Here is a 24382-nt window from a genome sequence, read left to right on the forward strand (position 1 = left end):
ATCGCCCTCACTCTATCGCCCTCACTCTATCTATCGCCCTCTATCTATCGCCCTCACTCTATCGCCCTCACTCTATCGCCCTCACTCTATCGCCCTCACTCTATCGCCCTCACTCTATCGCCCTCACTCTATCGCCCTCACTCTATCGCCCTCACTCTATCGCCCTCACTCTATCTATTTATCGCCCTCACTCTATCTATCTATCTATCTATTTATCTATCGCCCTCACTCCATCTATCACCCTCTATCTATCTATCGCCCTCTATCTATCTATCGCCCTCTATCTATCGCCCTCTATCTATCTATCGCCCTCTATCTATCGCCCTCTATCTATCGCCCTCTAGCTATCAATCTATCTATCGCCCTCACTCTATCTATCTCCCTCACTCTATCTATCTATCGCCCTCACTCTATCTATCGCCCTCACTATCTATCTGTCTATCTATCGCCCTCACTCTGTCTATCACACTCACTCTATCGCCATCACTCTATCTATCTATCTCCCTCACTCTATCTATCGTACCACCACAGCATCAATCAGGGGCACCACAACATCACTATGCGCTACCAAAACATAGCATAGCATAACACAGCATAGCAAAGCATAACAAATCAAAGCATAGGATAGCAAAACATAGCATAGCATAACAAAACAAAACATAGGATAGCAAAACAAAACATAGAATAGCATACAGCATCACTCCGCACCACCACAGCATCACTCAGGGGCACCACAACATCACTATGCGCTACCACAGCATCACTGAACGCTACAGCATCACTCGTCGCCACCACATCACTCAGCGCCACCACAGCATCAATCTGTGCAACTGTGGAAGTAAAATCTATAATTATGCCCCTTCGCTGCCCTCTGCACGATCTAATTATGCCCCTTTGCGCGATCCCCTTTGCGCGATTAATAATTGCCCACATTAAAAGCCGGCACCATTTTGTTTTTAATTCACCCTTTGGTGTCCCAAGACCCTGAGCACGAGCACGACACCCCTGCACCTGGCCTTCCTCATTTTCACCATCTATCTCTGTGGTTTCTGCCAAGTCCGGGAAACCAGTACATGAGTTCCTGCTCCCCCGCAGAGATGGTTCATGTTTCTGACATGAAGCACGAGCACAAACCCCCAAATGAGGAAGCCTCCCCCTTCCAACTGTCAGACTATTTCACATCGCAAGTCCCCTCACGAAGCCTAAGACACGCCCCCATTTCTTCACACTCTGCTCCTCTTGCTGATCTTTGTTCCTCTATCTGCCACGACCTGTTTGTTCCTCTATTTTGTCTCGTGACCAAGACTGTATAAATATTCTGCTGTTGAAAATAAAAACCCCACTTCAAGAGAGGGACTTGAGAGATTGCTCCTGTGCCCGCTTGGTGCTGGAAGCGCTCCCCTTAACTCGAGTTATTGGTCTTCTCCTCCTTCATTTGAGCACCACGGACTCCTCGCTTTGCATTGATAAGAAATTATGATTTATTAAGCATAGAAATTCAGAAATGAGGTAATAAGTAAATTTAATTTACCACAATATTTGGCGCCCGGAACAGGGACATTCCCTTTCCCCCACGCGCCAGCGATATTGGACCCGGTACTGTCCCCTCCTGACCGTTGACGGACTTCAAAAGTGCACAACGCGGGGAATTTCCGCTAACTCCCTCGAGGCGAAGAGGGGGACCGACTGCGGCCCAGCATCCACACGATGCGGTGAGGAAATAGCGGAACGTCCTGAACCAAAGCCCAACCTGCGAGTCCGAGGTTCTACAAATCCCACAATCTTCAAGAGGCCTTCCAGTTATTTTTCGGTGAGTACTGCTGAAAAGTATAAAAACGAACCCACAGCTTTTGTGGGGGCGGTAAAGATACGTGTTTTGTTGGTTTCTCACCTATCTTTGGTGAGGACTACTAAAACTAGTATAAAAGACGGACTCACTACCTAGTGGGCACGGTAAAGATACATGTTTTTTGTGGGTTTCTCACTTATTTTGTGAGGACTACTAAACTAGTATAAAAGACGGACTCACCTCTTTCGTGGGTACGGTAAAGATATTTGTTCTGTTTGTGTTTTTCTCACTTCTAAAATCTTTGAAAGTCTTGCCATCATGCCTATTTTCTCGAAAATACGTAAGATGGCAACCAAAAGGAGTATTCTTGAGAAAGAAATTCCCCTTCCTCCTCGGGATACTCCAGGACACTTTATGTATGCAAAACATGGTGTCGGTGCACTTATTTATTGTGATCTATGGGTAGAATATACTAAAGACCTAGAACTCAGATATAGATGACCTGAAAATGGTAGTTTTGATATGGAGTGTATTATGAAATTAGAGGAACAGTTATGGAAGAAAAAGAGAGTCCGCCAGTCACAGAGTGACTCAGTAGAATTATGGAGAAAAGAAGCCCATAGGAGGCAACAGAAGGAATTGCATAAAGTTGAAAAGGGTAAGAGAATGTCAGAGCAGGCCAAGAAAGAACAGTTACAAGAAATAGGGAAAGAAGTAGTTAGTGAAAGGAATAAAAGGGAACAATCAGCCATTTCTACTGGTTTTTATCCTGTATTGCCATCTGCACCTGAAAACCTTAACATTGCATCAGCACAGCCTACAGCCCCACTACCAGAGGATACTTTTACTAATTTTCTCTTAGATACTCCACCACCCTATGAAGTTCCAGTCATTCAACATCCTCTGCCTCCGCCACCCCTTTCACAACATAACGCACCACCTCTCACTCCAGAAGGGGGTGCCGTAGGTCCAGACCCAGGTAAAACAATTCCCGACTGCCCCTATGACCCGACTCCGAGCAACACAGGGGAGGCGGGCCGAATAAGTAAAATACTTCATGACTCCTGGGAAGAAATAAGACATCTACCAGCAATTGACACGTTTCTTCAAGCGGCCTCTGAGTTTCTTTGTACTGGAGAGAACTCACGAGCCATTAACGCTATGACTACAAGAAGATCACACCCTGTAAAAATGCACATGTATAGGTTCCTCCTTTGCGGTTTCATAAAACACATACAAGCAGAGGAAAGAAATGTACCAGTTTCACTTTTTGACTTATTAGATTCCGCATCCGACCACACTAGTCTAGAACTTATAAATGATGCACTAGACAGGTTCGCCCGTAATGTGACCCGTATTCTGCAAAACTTGCAAACAAATGAAGAGAATAAGAAACTTGAGGAGGAAATTACTGAACCTACTGAAAAAGTCCTACCCGTTCGTTCTTCCCCTCTAATTCACGAACACCCCCGCCTACATTCCTCCAAGGTCACTCTGAACGGTCATCTCCAGATGAGTTATTTGAAAATACATCCAATGCATTAGACTACTGGTTAGACCAGGAACCTCCGCTTACACCGGAGGAGGAGGAAATAGCCAGAACTGCGACCCTATGGGTCTCTCAATATAAGATATATGACAATGATCTCATAGCCCAGCTTTTTCTAGCATTACCACGCTCACATCAAAGATTAGCAAGTCTCTACATGGTACAACATCTCATCACACTCAATGACACTCATTTCAAACATGATCCAAGACTCGAAGATTTTCTGTCTGACTGCGCTGATAACATGTTCCTCCACAATAGTTCAGTTTTTCTCAACACATTTATAGATTTTAGACAGAAATACCAGAAAGTGACTGGATATAGATCTCCCCATAATACGTGTGGAGCAACTAATAGACTTCCTCAAACACGCCAGTTCCCCATGAGGGAGGTCCACCCCAGAGCTGACACAAATGGAGCGCTACAACGCGTCTTCATTTATGTACCCTTGACAAAACTTGAGTTACTAAGGATGAAAGAGATGGTTCCCTCCCACTCAAAGGATCCTGCTGGATTCTTTAAGGAATTAGGAGATGTATTAATGATGGGAACATATACTCTTTCTGATATCACAGCAATTCTGAAATTATTGTTGCCATCAGGTATATATGACAAACTAAGAGAAAAAGATTGGGAAGTAGCAGGTGAACACATTAGATGGACTGAACTTCAGAATGACGAAAATACTAGAGTAGCAGGTCAAGGTATAGGAGACAGACTAAAAGCACTTCCTGGCACTATTTTAAAGGTGCTACCACAGTTACTAACAGTGAAAAAGGAGGACTGGGGTGCCATTTCCTCCTGCAAACAGAAACATGGTGAAGACATAGGAGATTATTACACTAGACTTGAAAAGTGTTTTGCGGTAAATAGCGGCCTTACGCCGACAAGTGAAGCTTACCCGCATCTGTTTGTTTCCAAATTAGTAGATAACGCCTTGCCAGCCATTAAGGACAGAGTACTAAAAGTAGAAAGTACCTGGCAAGCACATACACCTCCACAGGTGTTACAAATGCTACAATATCACCAGAATCGCATTAGGGATAAAGAAGAAAATGATAAGAAACGCATGAAAGACACAAAGATGAAAGCATTAGTAGCCCAAACTGCACCGCAGCGTCAACAGACACCAAGTAGCCAGACAAATATAAAAAGCACTTGTAATTAGTGCAAAAAGATGGGACACTTCGTTAAAGATTGCCCTGTCTTAAAGCACAATTTGGCTACTAGTAAGACCCAGCCACGCCCATATCAGCCAAAACAGAATGGTTCCCTAGACAGTTCAACACCTTCAGTTCCACTGACAACACAATTGGCCCAAATGAATATTATAGACAGCGCCTACACTGAATATTACCCAGATTTCTCATGATGTTGCCCAGAGAGAGAAGATGACAAACTGCCCCTAATCCCCATTCCAGTAGATCAGACAGGTCCATTTATAGAGGTCCGACTTCTTGGGGAGGATAGGAAGTTTCTACTAGACACTGGGGCCAGTAAAACAACAATAAGCCATCAAGAGGTCCCAGAGGCTCCTCTCTCGGGTTCAAAAAGTATTTCTCTGGGTTTCTCGGGGCAACCTGTGACAAACGTCACGTCAAAGCCACTGCCCTTGCAGGTTGGTCCCCTCATGACAACTACAGATCTTATATTGACAAAATCATGTCCAGAAAACTTGCTTGGTATAAAAACATTGAAAGAATTAGGAGCTGTCATTGTTTGCTCACCTACAGATGTCAGACTATTTCTGCGAGATTTCAAGGGTCACTACACAAGTAGAGAATTAGATGAGCGTTTGAAAGATTTGCCACACACCCTGTGGGCCACTGATTCCACCACAGTAGGATGTATGGAAATAACACCTCACAAGGTTGCACTGAAAGAGGGAGCCCAACTACCACGCATAAGGCAATACAAAATTCCACCTCAGGCTGAACAAGCATTAATGTTAATTATTCAGGACCTAATACAGTCAGGTGTGATTAAGGAAACAACTTCTAACATTTGCAATTCCCCTGTTTTACCAGTTCATAAAAAAGTGGAACCAGGAACACCACCTGTCTACAGACTAGTGGTGGATTTGAGAGAGCTCAATAAATGTGTCGTTCCACAACACCCTGTGGTTCCAGACATCTCCACCCTACTCACAGCCATAGATGCGGAAGCAATGCATTTTTCAGTCATTGACTTGAAAAACGCATTCTTTAGCATACCTATTCACCCAGACAGTCAATACCTTTTTGGCTTCTCCTTACAAGGACAAAGTTTCCAATTCACAAGAGCTCCTCAAGGTTTCACAGAGAGTCCAAGCGTATATAGCCAAGCATTAAAAAGACAACTAGATACTGTTCAAATGCCCACGGATACAGCCATACTACAATATGTTGATGATATCCTAATTACGGCCAGATCTGACGCAGCATGTGCTGAAGCATCACTACTAGTACTAGAATTCCTAGCTGCAAATGGCCATAAAGTTTCCCCTGGTAAGCTCCAATTTTGTTTACAGCAAGTGGCATACTTAGGGCACTTGCTGTCAAAGGAGGGTAGGCAGCTTACACAGGAACGCATCCAACTCATACAACAAATACCACAACCAACAACACAGAAACAAGTTCGAGCTTTTGTTGGTCTCACCTCATATTGTAGACAGTGGATCCCACAATTTGCACTCATTTCCAAACCGTTAGTGCAGCTGACAATACTCGAAGCTGGCGCTACTCCACAATTACCCTGGACAGATGAACACACGCAAGCCTTTCAGTCTCTTAAAAAAGCTATGTGTCAAGCCCCAGTGCTGGCAACACCTAATTACACCAAAGATTTTACATTATTTGTAACAGAAAACTCAGGTACAGCACTATCAGTTCTGACCCAACTTCAAGCAGACAAACATAAACCATGTGGTTATTTTTCAAGCACATTAGATCCAGTAGCACAAGCATTGCCTGCATGTCTAAAATCAGTAGCAGCTACTGCACAAGCTATTAGACAAAGCGATTCTATTGTATTGGGACATCATCTGATAGTTCAGGTCCCACACGCTGTAGAACTTCTGTTAAACAGAACACAAACACAGCATCTGACAATAGCCAGACTCACCGGATATGAGATGACTTTTTTTCAGCCACACATTGGGATTAGACGCTGCAACATTTTAAACCCAGCAACACTGTTGCCACTGACCTCTCCTACTGAGGAAATTCACGATTGTATTTACATAATTGATTTAGTGACCAAACCAAGACCAGATTTACAAGATACTCCCCTTGCTAAGGCAGAAATGACACTCTTTGTTGATGGTTCATGTATGAGACTCCCCACAGGAGAATTAGCAGCAGCCTATGCCGTCACAAATGGTACAGACACTTTAGAAGCACACAAGATAGAGATACTGTCGGCACAGGCAGCAGAACTCATAGCCCTAACACGAGCATGTCACTTAGCAAAAGGAAAGTCAGTTAACATCTACACTGATTCACAATATGCCTTTGGAGTTGTACACAACTTCGGTACATTATGGAAAGAGAGAGGATTTCTCACATCACATGGGTCCAGAATACAGCATGCTACACTCATCACTGCCCTCTTAGAGGCCAGTCAGTTACCAGAGAAAATCGCAGTGCTAAAATGTAAAGCGCACACAAAAGGAACAGATGAAATATCAAAAGGGAATGATTCTGCAGACAGTGCAGCCAAGTTAGCAGCAAACAGAGAATTAAGTATACCACACCGCCAAAATACAATACGAGCCCCCTTTTCTGACATCCAGGATGTCCAAAGTCACGCCACACCACAGGAACTGCTAGAATGGAAGGAAAAAGGAGGGGTCCTTACAGATCAAGGCTGGATGACACCTGAAAGAGCAGTATGGTTTCTACCGGATGCCATGGTACAGGTTATGGTAAACACCATACATGGACCAGCGCATCTGGGAGAAAAAGCAATGTTAGACAGCATACAGAATATATGGCACAACAAACATTTGAGAGCTGCAGCCAAACAAAAAGTTAAAACGTGCATGATTTGTAATCAGTTCAACCCAGGAAGAGGCACAAAGGTGGAACAGGGAGGATTCCAACCCCCTGACCATCCATTTGAAGTTCTCCAGATGGACTATATCCAGATGGAGAGATGTAGAGGTCACAAGTATGTGCTAGTTGTAGTCTGTGCTCTGACCAGATGGACAGAAGCCTATCCCGTCCCAGATTACACTGCAACGACAACTGCTAAACAATTAGTTAGAGAGTTTTTCCCGAGGTATGGGTTGCCCCGTGTCATCTACTCAGATAACGGCCAACCTTTTTCCTCTGAACTCATGAAGCAAGTGTCTCTTCTGTTAGGGTACACTTGGAAGTTTCACTGTGTAAGACATCCTCAGGCAGCAGGTCTAGTAGAAAGGCACTACCAAACTTTGAAGACAAAATTGGCCAAGATATGCACTGACAAAGGCGTGGACTGGATGGTAGCCTTACCGGTTGCCCTCTTCTACATGCGTACGGTAGCCCATTCCAGAACTGGCTTATCTCCATATGAAGTGGTCTTTGGCAGACCACCAAATATGTGGGGTACGCCAAGGCCTAAAAGAATAACTGATGTTGACAGTACTATGCTGACTGACTACCTGGCTTCCTTGATGTCTGCACTCCAATCTTGTCGTTCTCAGGTTGCTGCCACCTTCCCTGACAAAACCAACCCGGAAGAACACGCCATCCGACCCGGGGACTGGGTCCTCGTGAGGAACTTCGACCGGACCAGTCCCCTCCAGCCCAGGTGGAAGAAGCCAAGACTCGTACTACTAACAACACGGACAGCAGTGAAGGTCGAGGGCAGGAAGGGCTGGCTCCACGCAAGCCACTGCCGGAAACATTTTGGACAAAAAGACACTGTTGCTGATGGCCCTGCCAATCCCACTGACATTGTGACTGAACAATCTTTATTGCCTTTGGAACTAACCCCACAACAGGATTACAAATCAAAGTTAAGGTCTGCCATTCGGACTCTGGCTAATTAAGTCCATTGGGCGTCGGTCCAGTGGTGAAGCGGTTGGAGCATGTGAATGGATTTTAACACCTTGACTATGTGGGAGAAAAAAGAAATGAACTCTAGAAAAAGACATAATGGTCCTATTATATGTTTGACAGTATTATTTTTCCTCACGGCAGTTATGACGTGTCTTGGTTGGATTCTCCACACTGTTTTTCCTCCAACACAACACACCTCTCATACACCCAACAGCACTCAGGAACACACCTATCACGACCTACCCCCTCATGAACAAGCCCATAGACTAGCCTTGCGAAACAATACCTTCATACAGATGCTACACCACACTCAGCAGGCCAGTAATAGCACCAATTGTTGGATATGTGGCCGCATCCCACCTCATCAGAAAAAGGGAGGGATGCCTCTTTTTCCTTTCCCATTCTCTTATAATGGAACTTGAGAAGCCTGGTTCGCCCTAATAACAGCTGACGATACTACCCCCTGCTCCTGCCCTGATGGAAATAATTCATGCAAGAATGGGTGGCCTTGGGGGGATTTAAACAAGGTACTCAATACTGCCTGTTACCCTAATAAGGAGGGAGATCCTCAGGCGACCGGTACAGTCCTAGAAAGTGAAGAATACAAGCAAGGGAACATGACCATGTCCTACAAGATGTTAAATACCAAACCGAAAAAGAATGCTGGTCCCCCTTCCATCTCGGTCTCACCAGTAAAAGGACACCTGTGCATCCAGAAAAATGGCTCTATTCCATTAGGACACAGTTACTGTCATACCACTATAAGTTTTGAAGACAGAGGAAAGTCCTCATTTCTAGCATCTCGCCATACTTATTTTATCTGTGGCCAAACAGCCTATGTGCAGCTGCCCTTGAACTGGGGGGGAACTTGCTATATAGCATTCCTGTTACCCCCTGTCTTTGTGGACCCATCCACTTACCACCGAGACCTCCTAGTGCCCCATGTCAGACATAAAAGAACGATCGATACCTCCTTGGTTGACCAAACGGAAACCTCATGGGAACAGTATACAGATTTTAACAAAGGGTTCTTCTTCTTTGTTGGCCCTGTACAGAACAGCAAGCTTATACGCAGGTTGACAAGGACCTTAGAGGCTGTTGTAAACCAGACGGCGTCTGCCCTGGGGAGCTTAACCCAGGAGCAGTCTGCCATACGATTGGTTACTCTCCAAAATCGCCTTGTCCTTGACATCATCTTGGCTGACAGAGGCGGAGCCTGTAAAATTATAGGCTCTAGCTGCTGTATATTTATTCCTGATAATTCCCCATCTGTATACACGGCCATAACAAAATTACACAAGATAGCCGTAAGTTTACATCAAGAACCTGGCACTTGGACGTGGTCTGACTGGTTCTGGAAGATAATATCGTCCTGGGGATGGCAACTGCTGTCAGCAGCAGGTATAATATTCCTGATAATAACTGGATGCTGCCTTTGCATCCAATGTGGTCCTGCCCTGTGCGGTCTATGCGCTGCAAAATGCATTCCTAAACCACTTGTCCAGCAGAGAGAAAGGGAAAGAACCATGTTACAAGAATGTATAAATGATCTCATGCAAATTGAGATATAATGTAGGTACACTCTGGGGCAAGGAGGGAATGTGGAAATAAAATCTATAATTATGCCCCTTCGCTGCCCTCTGCGCGATCTAATTATGCCCCTTTGCGCGATCCCCTTTGCGCGATTAATAATTGCCCACATTAAAAGCCGGCACCATTTTGTTTTTAATTCACCCTTTGGTGTCCCAAGACCCCGAGCACGAGCACGACACCCCTGCACCTGGCCTTCCTCATTTTCACCATCTGTCTCTGTGGTTTCTGCCAAGTCCGGGAAACCAGTACATGAGTTCCTGCTCCCCCGCAGAGATGGTTCATGTTTCTGACATGAAGCACGAGCACAAACCCCCAAATGAGGAAGCCTCCCCCTTCCAACTGTCAGACTATTTCACATCGCAAGTCCCCTCACGAAGCCTAAGACACGCCCCCATTTCTTCACACTCTGCTCCTCTTGCTGATCTTTGTTCCTCTATCTGCCACGACCTGTTTGTTCCTCTATTTTGCCTCGTCACCAAGACTCTATAAATATTCTGCTGTTGAAAATAAAAACCCCACTTCAAGAGAGGGACTTGAGAGATTGCTCCTGTGCCCGCTTGGTGCTGGAAGCGCTCCCCTTAACTCGAGTTATTGGTCTTCTCCTCCTTCATTTGAGCACCACGGACTCCTCGCTTTGCATTGACAAGAAATTATGATTTATTAAGCATAGAAATTCAGAAATGAGGTAATAAGTAAATTTAATTTACCACACAACCATTCAACAACAACTGGTTCAAATATGTTATCTCAATGTTTCAAGCTTTATGACAAATGTCACAAAAAGATGTTAATATTTCACTTCTGTTCTTGGATTTTCGTCACAATAAAATACACTGAACATAATCTTCACAAAGGTTATTTACAAAAGTTTAAGCTTTTGCCATGATGAATTACAATAACTTTTATTTAAGTGTTAATTATTTTAAAAAATTAAAAGCCATTGTTATTTGTAATATCAATACATCTAAGTCACGTAAATACAAAACATGTTGTATTACAAATGCAATAGGTGTCACATTTACAAAAGTGATAAGTATTGGCATTGTAAAAGACAAAGCTATTAATTTCGCTATTTTCAAAAACAACACATAAATAAACAATTTGTCATTTACAAGGCCAATAGCTCAAACTTTCCTAATGCGAGACCTATTGCATTGGAAATGTTTGTTCTGGGAGGACCTTTGTTTTATGATACAATGTATTTGTATACCTATGAGATAATTGTTTTCACAAGTTCACATCAATTTGCAAAATATGTAAACCTTTGAAATGAATTTGTTAAAGCTCTACAAAGAAAAATTATATAAATGTGATATATCCAGTTACAAATAACCAGTATAAGATGGTGGCAGTAGTAGTCACACAGACAGGGCAGCTATGTAGTCCTTTTATGATATTGTTTATGTTTGTGCACTATATCATGTGACAGGAAGTGACCTGTTGACCCGTGACCAAGGAACTCCGGTTCTGAAAAGCGTCAGGCAGAGTTTGCCACAGCTTTGTTTACCTAATAAAGCACGTTGAAATGAAATCGGGGCTCGGCGCAATCTTTTCATATAAAGATTGAATGGTATTTGAAATTTCAAGGGTCGCGACCTTTGCCGGCAGCCTGCCACCCACAAAGAGGCAGAGGATATTGCGGACATTGTTGTGAACTATATATATATATATATATATATATATATATATATATATATATATATATATATATAAAAATATATAAAAACTGTGCACTGTAAGCTCACTCGTCTCACTTGCACTGCACTGTTTTTCTGGGAGCACCTTTGTTTTATGATACAATGTATTAGTATACCTATGAGATAACTGTAGTGTAAATTAATTTGATTGTACTCTTTATATAGGAGTACCCTATGTAATTTGCCAAGGAAGTTGAGGCTTACACTTCCCCCAAGGGGACCAGTGTTTGATTTTATTACATCACTGGCCTAGAGGGCAGCCATGGTAATGTGGGGCAACTGGCACCCCTAATCGCTTTTTCACAACGTGAAAAACATAGACAAGTGATTTGGTTCCACGCATTCCTTGAACCACTGCTCTATGTATAGTTCTATAGAAGGGTCCTCACTCTGTTCCAGGAGGCCGTACAATAGGAACATTATTTCTCCTGGAGCGTTCCTCAGCGTCTTCCACTCTCCAGGACTTTTACCCTAGCCTATAGGTCTGTGACTTGTAAGTGAAATTCCTTCACTGTGGGACAGGTCACCACCAATATCGACTCTGTCTCTGCCACTCTATCAGAGAGTTTTGAATAGTCCGCTCTCAAGAGATTTACATCTTTGGCCAGGCAATTTATTTTGGCTTCAAGCACCTCATAGGATACCACAATTGCTGCAAGCACCATATGAAATGTGTCAGTTGGGCCCTCTGCCATTTTCAGACGTTTCAATTCTTGCTGGGTACCTGTTGAGTTTACATCTCATTCAGATTTGTCCCCATGGTCAAGTTCCCCTTGCTTTTGAGGAGGTTGCATTGCACCTTGTTGCTTTCCAATGTTCAATCGGGCCCACGTAATTAAATGGGCATCACTGGTTTGGGCTTTCATGCACTTTAGTCTTGTTGAGTAGGATGAGCAGGAGGAGGGGGGCCTAGGGGGGGGTCCAAAAATTATCCAGCCTCTATTTCTGTCTTTGTTGAGGGCCCAAGTGTCGCATCTACGTGGGAATCTGTGTTGCTTCAGTGACCCAGCACCCTGAGGTTCCCTTTCATTCCCAATGTTGGGTTTCAACTGCAGCCAGCTACTCACAGTTCCCCTCATCAGCTCATACACTCTGGGAGGGCCATCCATGTACTCATTCCAGTTTTTCTGTGATGGAGTGTGTGCTTTTGCCAGAGTGCATCTTCTACGCCGCATTTCTGTGACTCACAACTCAGATGCATCCTCCATACAAAAGGTTTAGGCACTCTGGGATGGGGGTTGTGTCTCCTGTCCATGCAGGCAACTCACACTGCCACTGCAGGAGCCTACCCTTGTCCAGCCACAGCCTTCAGCAGTCTCTTTCGTTCAGCTCAAGTATCTAGGCGCACCAGCACACAGGTGCTTACCTCTGTCCAGTCGATGTATCCAATGGTCATGCACCATTAGTCGCATAATCATTAACTGCAGGGTTTACTAGCGGCCTCCCCCTCCTTACTCAATGGTCTGGATGCACTAGTGGGTGGGCGTGTACCCCTTTTCAGCCACTGCCAACAGCAACCGTGCAGAAACAGTCATGTCGTCAGCAATTATAGGTCCGCCATTCGGCCTCCTTCACGTTGCTTGAGTGGCATGGGTGCACAATTGCAGTCAGGGCAAATCAGCTCCCTGTGCACCTCCACACCATTGTCTTCCTCTGGGGCACACAGCCAGCTTTACTTACCTCCTCATGGGCCAGCTCGTCATTAGCTCCAGCTCACTGCAGCCCTGCCGGGTCTTGACAGTGCTCTCTTCAATCATCCCCACTCACTTCAGGAAGGGTGAGGACAGCTTCGATAGGCTACTGCACTGCAGAGGCCCTGTCTTCTAATAGCACCTCCCTGTAGCTGGAAGCCACTGCACACCGATATTTCGCTCATTTGGACATCAGCTGAAGTGCATTCCATTCCTTAGCAAGAAGAATGGCAGCATCTTCATGGGTAGGAGCTGGATCCCCATTTAAACACAGATAGTCGCCCATGTTGCACAGGCCACACCCCTAGAAAAATGTAGCTTTACAGCTGGGTCAGTACTTCATAGTTACTAACTCATAAAAGTATAAAGTACAAAGTGCAAACAAATTGTCACTTGGTGCCTCCATATTAACGCAAAACAGGACCTTGATCACAATGAAGCCTGTCTCGTTGGTGTAACAAAACTTGAGGCCCCCTGCAAGGTACATGGAGGACGGCCGCCATGCACCAGATCCAGCAAGGAGCTCTCAGGCCAGTGGCCCGTGCACATTGCCCCCCCCCACTTCACACCACGGTGGCGAATGTTATGCCACTAGTCCTGTCCTACATATTTAGTTGAATTTTTAACAAAAAGAAACAATGCTTTACACCTCAGGAGCCTATGTTACCTAAACAAAAATGTAATTGCCCTAGTAGAATCTAGGACACTTGGAAGCAAAACTCATACTCATCACCCCACTCATAAGAAAAAGAACTGCATTACACAGATGCTTCTCAAGGCATACTCTCATAATCTTGTATATCATCCTAGATCGCCTAAGGATGGCCTTTGAAAATTACTGACCCAGCCCCCTTCAAAAACAAGTATAGGAAAGTATGATCCATGCGAGGTCTCCTTTTTATCAGAGGACATCCCATTTCTCCTTAAGGAAATAAGCTGACCAGAATGTGTCTCTAAGTACTCTAATTGTATACTACAGACTATGCTGACTGTTTGTCATATGTAGTTTGAATGCAAAACTTCTAAACATGTATAGAACAAAATTTAAGTGGTGAGCTAAACAATACATTGAAATAAATGTACTATTTTCTGCTCATTTACGTGTACATTTTGTAAGCACAATGTAGTAAAATGAAGAAGACTGGTCCACGTAGTATCTTCAGGTATCTTTATTCAAGTATGATGTTAAAGGATGTGAGCCCCACCAGGAGCAGCCTCACTGCTGCTCAGCCCATCACCAACTGACACTCACACACACGAACATTCCATTCACCAACATTCTCTCACACAGACACTCAGGCTGAGCAGCAGTATAACACATCTCCTTCTTTTAAGGGAATACGAAAACTGTCAGCTAGAGATCAGAACAGATGTGAGAAATAAATACCTTGGCATATTTCTGAAAAGTAGCATGAAAGATTAAAGATGGCCAATTCATGCAGAAACAATGAAGAAGGTAGGAAGAGACAATGGAATACACCACCTTCTTTCTTATCACAACGCAACCAACACTCCCACACCATAACAACCAACAAACCAAAGTACAAGAATTATGTAAGCTGGGCAGAACAAACACAAAAAAGTACAAGGGTGCCAACAACAAAAGTGTGAAGACGAACCATGCAATCAGAGAACAAAAACAGTGTGCAGGCGTGGAAAATATCTACACAGAACATAGTAACAAGCACAATCATAGCAAAACTTCCCCCAACAACCCAAGTTGAGGTGTGATGTGTGTAAAGACTCCACACGGAACGAGGAAAAAACACTTCCTGCACAACCCTGACGTGCGAGAAATGTATGGGAAAACAGACTTCCCTCAACAACACATTGGGGTGTGATGTGTGGAAGGGACTTCACACAGAACCAAAAGAATTCCCAAAGCAAACCCTGATATGCAAGGGAAAAACACAAATCTAGCAAAGTGAACCTTGACGTCCAAGAAGGAAAAGTGCAATACAGACGAAAGCAAGAAGCAACCTGGACATCAAGCAAATTAATGCACATAAAGTAAGCACATATACACTTCCCCAAACCGAAAGTTAGGGTGTGATGTGTAGAAAACAGTCTACACAGAACCAATCAGGCACACAAAAATGTACTAAAAATGTAAAGAACTCCCCCCAACGCAAGATGGGGTGTGGTGGGTAGAAAACGCTCTACACAGAATCTAAGCACTCAACATGTACAGAACTCCTCCCAACGCAAAGTGGGGTGTGATGTGTGGAAGGGACTTCACACGGAACTACGGTAAATGCACAAAAGGTAAGTAAATGCACAACTGAAAGTCAACAACTCCATGAATGAAAAGAGAAGAACAACTCACTCTACAATATCCATACAGCGACAAGTAATTATACAGGAACAAGCTATAACCACGTAAACGTGGGAGAAAACACTGCAAAACCCCAAAACAAATATGAGAAAGTAACATTCACTCTGAATTGCCTCTCTGGAAATTTAAGAAGTAAGGACATGCACTGGCGAAAAACATCGACATGGAGCACATAGGCTCAAAATCAACAATACTCAATAAGTTAAAAAATTTTTTTAAAAATCATACAATAATAGTATGGCAAAACTTTCAGCAGGCAGCAAGAACTGGACGCTCTTCTAGGAAACTGCACTTCTGGAAACACTGTCTCAAAGTGGCAGGACAGGGACCACTGTCACTAAGGAGCAGGAGAGGGAGCAGGAAAGTAGAGCAGGGACTGGCACACTAAGGTTGGGGCGACCGATGTAAAGGTCACTGGTGGGACTCAGGGGGGCCAGTATGCTTTTAAATCCATAGCTTGTAGTTTCAAGAGGTTCATTGCCTTGGATTTTCTTCAGACTTCAAATTTCAGTAGTCCTAAAGGTGGCACACGCAGGTTCTTTTCCAGATCGTCGCCAAAACATAGTAAATATGAAGACTGGTCTACGTAGTATCTTCAGGTATCATTGTTCAAGTATGATGTTACAGGATGAGAGCCCCACTACGAGCAGCCTCACTCCTGCTCAGCCCTTCATCAACTGACACTCACACACACGAACATTCCATTCACCAACATTCTCTCACACACTCAGGCTGAGCAGCAGTATAACACACAAATTTAAGCACAAATGTATCGCTTGAGTTCTTTCAGTTACATGGATAGCGATCACGGTGTTCTCAAGTTTGCCTATGTGAAACAGCTATATATATTTTTTACGTTTCGTCCACATCCCATCAAAAGGAACAAAATCAAAAATAACGAAGGCTGTTCTCCAACCTGACCCTGGAAACAGCAGTCACCAGTGTGCATGGATTTGGGATCTTTAAGAAAAGACTGGTGGGCAGAACACACCAGCTAAAATCATATTTTACGTCTTTACAGTTGTGGCTAGCTGGTAGAGTGACATGCACACAAGCGAAGTAGAGGCACAGTTTCATAAAGCATGTTTTGGCTTACATTCGATGTACTCCCCGCTCTCTTTCTTGGCTTTCATTACTGGGCACCCTTTCCACATACACGCATGTGCAAGAAATATGTATACGGTAGGGATAAAGAAGATTGGATAAAGTTAGGAGAGGAATAATTCGATACTTGCGGGGAAAAGACAGAAAAAGAAGAACGGCAGGTGAGAGGGCTGCAATGACGTTTCGTAGAGTAGATTTGTGGCATGTGTACTAACTGTCATTAATGTACGTACTGCCTCCGCACAAATTTCACTTAAAGAGTCGCATAGAAAGACGTACACTCCTTACCTCAATCTCACACACTTTAAGATAGACAGATTCACCAAGAATACTAGGGAATGGGTACACATCAAAGGATTATTCCAACGTCTTTCTTCAACGTTCAGGTCTATGAAAAGTGATGCATTACTATAGCATCTTACGTAAATTAACATTCCCCATGCCAGAGGCAACAAAAAGATAATTTCTAGAGTGGTGCTTACCTCCTCTGAATCCCGCTTGGATATTCCTTTCCTGATTTTCATTGTAATATTCTAGATGAAAGATTTTCTTCCTCAAATGTATGCGACTGTGCAGAGTTTGGGGGACAGACAAGGCACATACACACAGTCCCCAAGCGCAATTTTTGACAGAGGGAGACCGAGACAGAAACGGGCAAAAACAGGTTATGGTTACCCTCTCACTATGCAAACCGATGAGAGAATAGAATCCGCGTGCACCGCACTATCCTCTGTTGAAGAACAGTCCAGGAAGGTAGAGGCGAAAAGAAGCAAGGGAAACACGGCACATCTCCCTAGCTCCTAATAAGCAGCCCAGGTACAGCACAGCAGACAGACACAAGAAAAGAGCCCTGAAACCAGCGTATCTTCATCCAAAACGCCCCTTAAAGTAACACAGTGACGGGCTGCAGAGTGCGATCTGTAGACCCGGAATCTGATTTGGGGGTGAAGGAGCATGCTCAGTGATATTTTTGTTCGCTGCTCTCAGAGCCGGCTCATTACCAAGATGCTGTTTATATGCGCATGCGCAGTCGAGACATGAGACTGCCTGGGAAAGGTGGATGTAGTGAATGCGGCGCAGCGTGTCCCACGCGCGAGGCACAATGGAAATAAGTTGAGCAGAGTGACTCTCAAGAAACGCATAAAAAAAAGCAGCATTCTCTTTCTGTTCTGAGTGCCCCCAGGGGCGGAAACTTTCCAGCTGGTATATTTCCCGGGCAACCACGACTTATAAATAACATTCATTTGGGTAATGATAATAGTGTTTTGACTTAGTGGATAACTAAAACGTATATTCTGCGAATGGGAACATTAGTCAATAAGCCCAATCATTTGTTAATTCAGTGTTTTCTGAAAAGTGTTTTTAGAGGATGAACTAGAGATGTTTGGTGTGAAAGTGATATTTGGAACAGGATACGGGGAGGTGGTTGCGCTTAAACACATACATAGCACTCTGATGAGCTTTTCAAACCTGGGAAACCTAGTAAATACAATAGGCTGCACTGTAGAGACTGGGAAATGAGCAAGCCCAAGCCCTATACAGTTGGGTAGCAATGTCCACGGGGTGGCAAGGACTGGAAATGCCCTCCTACCCGCTCTTACATTGGGCCGCGGGAAGCAAACTCAGGGGCCGCCACGGGCGTCAAAAGGTCTTGCTAGGCCACTGACCCCATGAAGACTGATATGAATAAAACAAGGATTTAGAAAGGCTATAGGCCTCGCCTTTGGGACCTATCAATTGTTTTTAGTGATGCTGTACACCATGGGTACTTATCCCAGGAGCCAAAAAGTATACTCTGTGCTGTGGCCGAGAAGGATGGGGGTCAGGCAAGCCTTTAAGTGGGATGAAAAAACGGGTGGGTCTCTCAAAGGGGCGTGGCCAATGGAATTAAGGGCGTGGCTTAAAACATGTCAACTAAAAATCTGTGCTTAGCATAATGTGCCGCCCGACTTATATTTTGCTGTTTCTATCATTGCAACCAGATATATGATACAACAAATAACATCGGACCTACAAGTCAGGACTATTGGCTTTGTCACTAGTTGTTAGTTGCATAAGATAAATAAGCAGCAACTATGGCTTGTATATAATATTGAAAAAGCTTCCACTCAAAGCCCTGGTGACACCACAACAATATTGCTGCTCCTGGGTTTCAAAAAGAGAAGGCAAATCCAGAGAGAAAATGACTCTCTTTACAGGACTTCCCTTCCCCCACAACGCTCACCTGGCATGTTTCATGCTGTAACTTTTCCACGAGTGAGAAGTGTGAGGTGAGCACTCGCACATCGATGTGCCTGCTGTCACTGCAGTCCGAAAAAAAACGGACCGCCTGTGCCAGGGCACAAAACAGAGCCTGATAGAGACCTGTTTCAAGGCCCCCTTTAAAAGCCTGAGCCCACTTAAAGCCCTGGGGTCAGGGGGAGAGATCAATGTAAGGTGTGTGTAGGTGGAGAAAAGTATTACATGGTGAGGACAGTGAGTTCTGAAGTTTTTTGAGGATTTAATTCCATACTGAACTCTAAATTATTGCCCCTAGCCTCTAGAAGAGACACAGATTTGACCATACTGATTTGTGTCGTATCCTAGTCCATGTACTTTACCTTGGCATAAGTCTTCTCTGCATGCTACGTCAACCTTTAGTGAGTTAAGTGTGGGGATCTTTTGTGCTGTGCTGCCGACCGTTATCTTGGGCTGTCCTGTCTCCTGCTACAACTCGCGGTACCCGCTTCGCGGGTCCCGCTTCGTGTGGTGAACTTTGGTGGAGGACCTTGGTGATTGCAGCGGACTTAGCTGGGGCATCTACGGGCAAGGCAGGGCTGCGAGCTACAGCGCGGGGACTCCATCACCCAGGAGTCCCTGCTCAGCCAATTGGAGTCACCTGGCCAGCTCTCCCTGCTAGCCCCGCCCCATTAGAGCCGGACACCGGTAAAAACGCCCTTACACTTCCAGCAGGTGGGATCTTTTGTGCTGTGCTGCCGACCGTTATCTTGGGCTGTCCTGTCTCCTGCTACAACTCGCGGTACCGGCTTCGCGGGTCCCGCTTCGTGTGGTGAACTTTGGTGGAGGACCTTGGTGATTGCAGCGGACTTAGCTGGGGCATCTACGGGCAAGGCAGGGCTGCGAGCTGCAGCGCGGGGACTCCATCACCCAGGAGTCCCTGCTCGGCCAATTGGAGTCACCTGGCCAGCTCTCCCTGCTAGCCCCGCCCCCGAGAGCCGGACACCGGTAAAAACGCCCTTACACTTCCAGCAGGTGGGATCTTTTGTGCTGTGCTGCCGACCGTTATCTTGGGCTGTCCTGTCTCCTGCTACAACTCGCGGTACCCGCTTCGCGGGTCCCGCTTCGTGTGGTGAACTTTGGTGGAGGACCTTGGTGATTGCAGCGGACTTAGCTGGGGCGTATACGGGCAAGGCAGGGCTGCGAGCTACAGCGCGGGGACTCCATCACCCAGGAGTCCCTGCTCGGCCAATTGGAGTCACCTGGCCAGCTCTCCCTGCTAGCCCCGCCCCCGAGAGCCGGACACCGGTAAAAACGCCCTTACACTTCCAGCAGGTGGGATCTTTTGTGCTGTGCTGCCGACCGTTAGCTTGGGCTGTCCTGTCTCCTGCTACAACTCGCGGTACCCGCTTCGCGGGTCCCGCTTCGTGTGGTGAACTTTGGTGGAGGACCTTGGTGATTGCAGCGGACTTAGCTGGGGCATCTACGGGCAAGGCAGGGCTGCGAGCTACAGCGCGGGGACTCCATCACCCAGGAGTCCCTGCTCGGCCAATTGGAGTCACCTGGCCAGCTCTCCCTGCTAGCCCTGCCCCCCCGAGTGTACCAATCCCAAATAAGACTAAGCCCAACCACCGCTGCGCGGGAGCGCGCGGGAGCGTCCCGGGAGAAGCCCGGGACAAGGGCGGAACCGTCTGTGGCCGTCTGAGGCCGAAGGAGGCTGGCCTGGGCCTGGTCTCTAACATCTATAGTTTGTACATCTTCGCTAAATGTTTGTTGCTTTTTGGGACACCTTAAGTGTAAAAGATGTCTTCAGACTTGCTCAGTTCTGTGCCCTCCAGTGTTGGGGTTTCCATTCTTGGTCCCCTGGATAAATATTTTGTGAGGACAAATAAAGATATTGACAAACAACTCCTGTTAGAAGAGAAACGTGCAGAGCGTCGTCGCTCTAAAGAATCGCTAAAAAAGAAACCACTGATTACTCTCCAAAACGTAACTCTCATTCAAGATCTAGCTAGCACTGGTAGGTTGGAGGCAGACGCTGAGTTACTCAGCACTGACCCTATACCTCTACCTAGTATCTTTCAAGATCATAGTATAATTCCTGTTCTTTTTGATAACACTAGTCATAATAATACAATTAGCCCTCCTATTGTTTCCAACAGTTTAATTAATCTAAACTCCTCTGTTCCCCCGATTTTTGTTACACAATTGCATTCAACTCCTTCTAATCACTCAATTGATACTGTCGACCCTATTGAGATTACCCCATCACATATTGCTAGCAAGGCTATAACTAATCCTAAGAAGCCGCGGAGGTTTCCCCATTCCCCGCCAAGGAAAAAGAGAAAAAAAGGTGGGGTAAAAAGAAAAGGGGAAAACTTACTGACTTATACACCTCCCTCACTAGGTCCCAAAACTAAATTAGCTAGCCCATTAGTGAGTGATGTATTACCAGGTACTCATCTATTACCACCTTTCCCTGGGGAACTGCCATCTACGTCTAAGAAAGAGCCAATAGAAATATTTGAACAGCTTTTTAAAGCTTATATGCTCCCTCTAATGGAGAGAGTTAGAATTCTGGGGGAAAAAATGGATTGCCTCTTGTCAGCCGCCCACTCGAGTACAACTCCTGATCCCGAGAAACCCAGAGATCATTCTCGAATAAATTGCCAGATGAGTTCTTCTACAACAAAATCAAGTAGCTCAATTAAATCTAAAGGAATTCCAACAGCTAATACCAAAATTGCCCCAACCATTCCTAGCAAGCCGACGGTTGTACATAAGCCACCTAAAGATAAGAAACTGTTGGTTCCAAATAAACCTCCAGCTTCGACGATGAAGCCTACTATGCCCTCGGGGGCAACTAATATCAAAAGACCCACTTTAAAACGTAGGAATATAGTAGACTTACCTCCAGAGTCAGCTAACTTTGTGATCCTTTTAACAGGCGTCCCCCCTATCCTTAATGGAAACTTTGAACAAAACGATAATTTGAAAAATAAAATCATTTTCTGGTTGAGATCCAACAGGCCTCTTCCCGCTCATTTAAACGGAGATATAATCTCTGTAAGAAGATGCAACTGGGTGGGTCCCCGACCGAAAGATATTGAAGGTGACGTTGTGATCGTTAATTTCAAGGATCACAGAGTCGTTACATATTTAAGCGACTGGTATCCAGGTCAAAATGAGGGTGGAATATCAACAAGAAATTGAGCTACTTTTACCCAGAGGCCTTATTTAGACCCCCTACTCACTCTAGGACTAATAGATATTCTAATCCCCAGATTTTAGCTCACTGCTCATTACCTTTTCCTCGCCCCACTAATAATCCAAACATTCTTTCCCCTTTTCCTGTATGTCAATATCCCCCCAGACGCTTCCCCCTACCGAATAATCACACCAAATACACCAACTATAATGAGTACTGGAATATCCCGTTGTATAATCTTTATGAACCCATTTCAGGGTTGGACCTAAACGAATGACTGGATCTACCTCTCATTGAAACAGAGCTCATTCGAGATTGTACGGGTATCTTTGACACCCCAGATTCAGTACCACTTCTAAAAGAAGATCAGAATGTAATATTTTACAATATGCTTGATTCTTGTGGCGGGGAATGGGGTGAGTGTTTGGTATTAGATGAGGCTGAGAGCCAGGATGTGCTGGCATTAGAGGTTGGAAAGAAGGAGCTTAGCACACACAGAGGGATTCAAGATAGAACAAAGAAAGCTGATGTGTTATTTGCTGGTGGAATGGATAAAAACAATAAGATCTGTTTCCATTCCATGACAGATGATGTACCGTCACAGGTGTCTTTAAGCCCTAGGGGGGGAAACCCTTTATCATCGGGTATTTTTGGTCCCGCAGGGCCGGGTTTGGCCAACCATCCATCCTCACTGAGACTTATTTCATGGAACATAGCCGGTCTGCGAAGTAGGCTTCAAATTGAGGAGTGGGTGGAGTTGGTGAATAATCAGGATATTCTGATATTTCAAGAGACCTGGGCAGTTGATCCCATCTTACTACTCGGGTTCCTAAACTTTTATAAGCCTGCCTGTAGGGGTGGAGTGGGTAGACCCTCAGGGGGACTATGTGTCTGGATAAGACAGTCTCTGGTCTATCAAACCACCGAGATACTTACTTCTAATCTTGATATTCTTGTGCTTAAGCTCACAAATCCAGGCTCCATGACGATAGTTATTATAAATGTTTACGCGAGGGGCATCTCAGGAGGTCGTAGTCCAATTGGCATATTCAATGACCTGGAGTTAATATTTAATCAATTTGAAAGGGAATCCTTTGTTATCTTGGCAGGTGACTTTAACTGCACATTTGAGCCTTTTTCGGCTAGAGAGATGGACTTCCAGGCAGAAGAGGACAAACGATGGAAGATCCCGCCCTTAGAATTATCTCCTATTAAGAAAGGGACAGAAGCAGCCCTTCATTGGCTGGGTTTCTGCCTAGAACGGGGATTGAGAGCCGTAAACGGGCGAACTGCGTCTGATAAACAAGGGAAGCACACCTTTGATAATGGACGCAGGACGAGTAGGATTGACTACCTTCTTATCAAGGTGGAATATTGGTCCTCTCTGGTCGATATGATGGTGGAGGATCGCCCAGAGAGCGACCATAATCCCCTAGTACTCAGGCTAGCTCTAGACAGTAACTGCCGCTTGGGAGCCCCCAACAATTGTACCACAGCAGATGTGTTTTTGGAGAATAATAGCAGAAGGGTACAGTGGAGTAGAGTTGTTGAGGAACCCGTAACTTTAAGCTTGATCTCACGGAAAGTAGTGGAGGTATTGAAAGCCATGGAGTCAACGACTGAGACAGCCGAAATTTGCGGGCTACACAATAACTTTTTTCTCTTTTTGAAATCATTCTTCACAAAAACAAATAACAACTCTGGTAAAAAAAAAAAACAATCGTGGGAGGGGGTAAGTGGTACAACCAATCCTGTCGCAAAGCCCAAAATGATCTACTTTCCGCACTTAAATCACGAGATAGTGCTGGCATACGAAAATTAAGGCAAGAATATAAAAGTTGCCTGAAAGAGGCCAAGACTGCCTGGGTTGATAAACACTGACAGGACCTCTATGAGGCGAGCCTGTCTTCCAATCAATCAAGGTTCTGGTATGTCCTTAAGTTGGGGAATTCTCATGAACCCCAGCTTCCCTCAAACCATGTAGCTGAAGACAGATGGGTTGCACATTTTGGGGCGCAATTTAGCAATCCTGGCCCTCTAGTAGACCCTGTTGTAAGCTTACGGGAGGCCTACCTAAGAACCCCGAGTCATGACCCCCTCTTTGACCGCTCAGATGTGGAGTTGGCCTTAAACCAGACTAAAGGTGGGAAAGCTCCCGGCATAGATTGCATTCCT

General features: G+C 45.0%; 1 protein-coding gene across 2 annotated transcripts in view; it reads right to left on the reverse strand.

The window, feature by feature from the left end:
- The window catches only part of LOC144763331 (uncharacterized), a 398941-nt gene extending 381202 nt beyond the window's left edge, over positions 1-17739 (reverse strand). For both annotated transcript variants that reach the window (XM_078648818.1, XM_078648817.1), the window contains exon 1: positions 17265-17739. In XM_078648818.1, coding sequence (XP_078504944.1) covers positions 17265-17306 — 42 coding nt within the window. In that variant the 5' untranslated portion in view covers positions 17307-17739. The remainder of the gene's footprint in view (positions 1-17264) is intronic.
- Positions 17740-24382: the final 6643 nt, after the last annotated feature.

Source organism: Lissotriton helveticus, chromosome 6, assembly GCF_964261635.1.
Source record: "Lissotriton helveticus chromosome 6, aLisHel1.1, whole genome shotgun sequence".
Classification (NCBI taxonomy): Eukaryota; Metazoa; Chordata; class Amphibia; order Caudata; family Salamandridae; genus Lissotriton; species Lissotriton helveticus.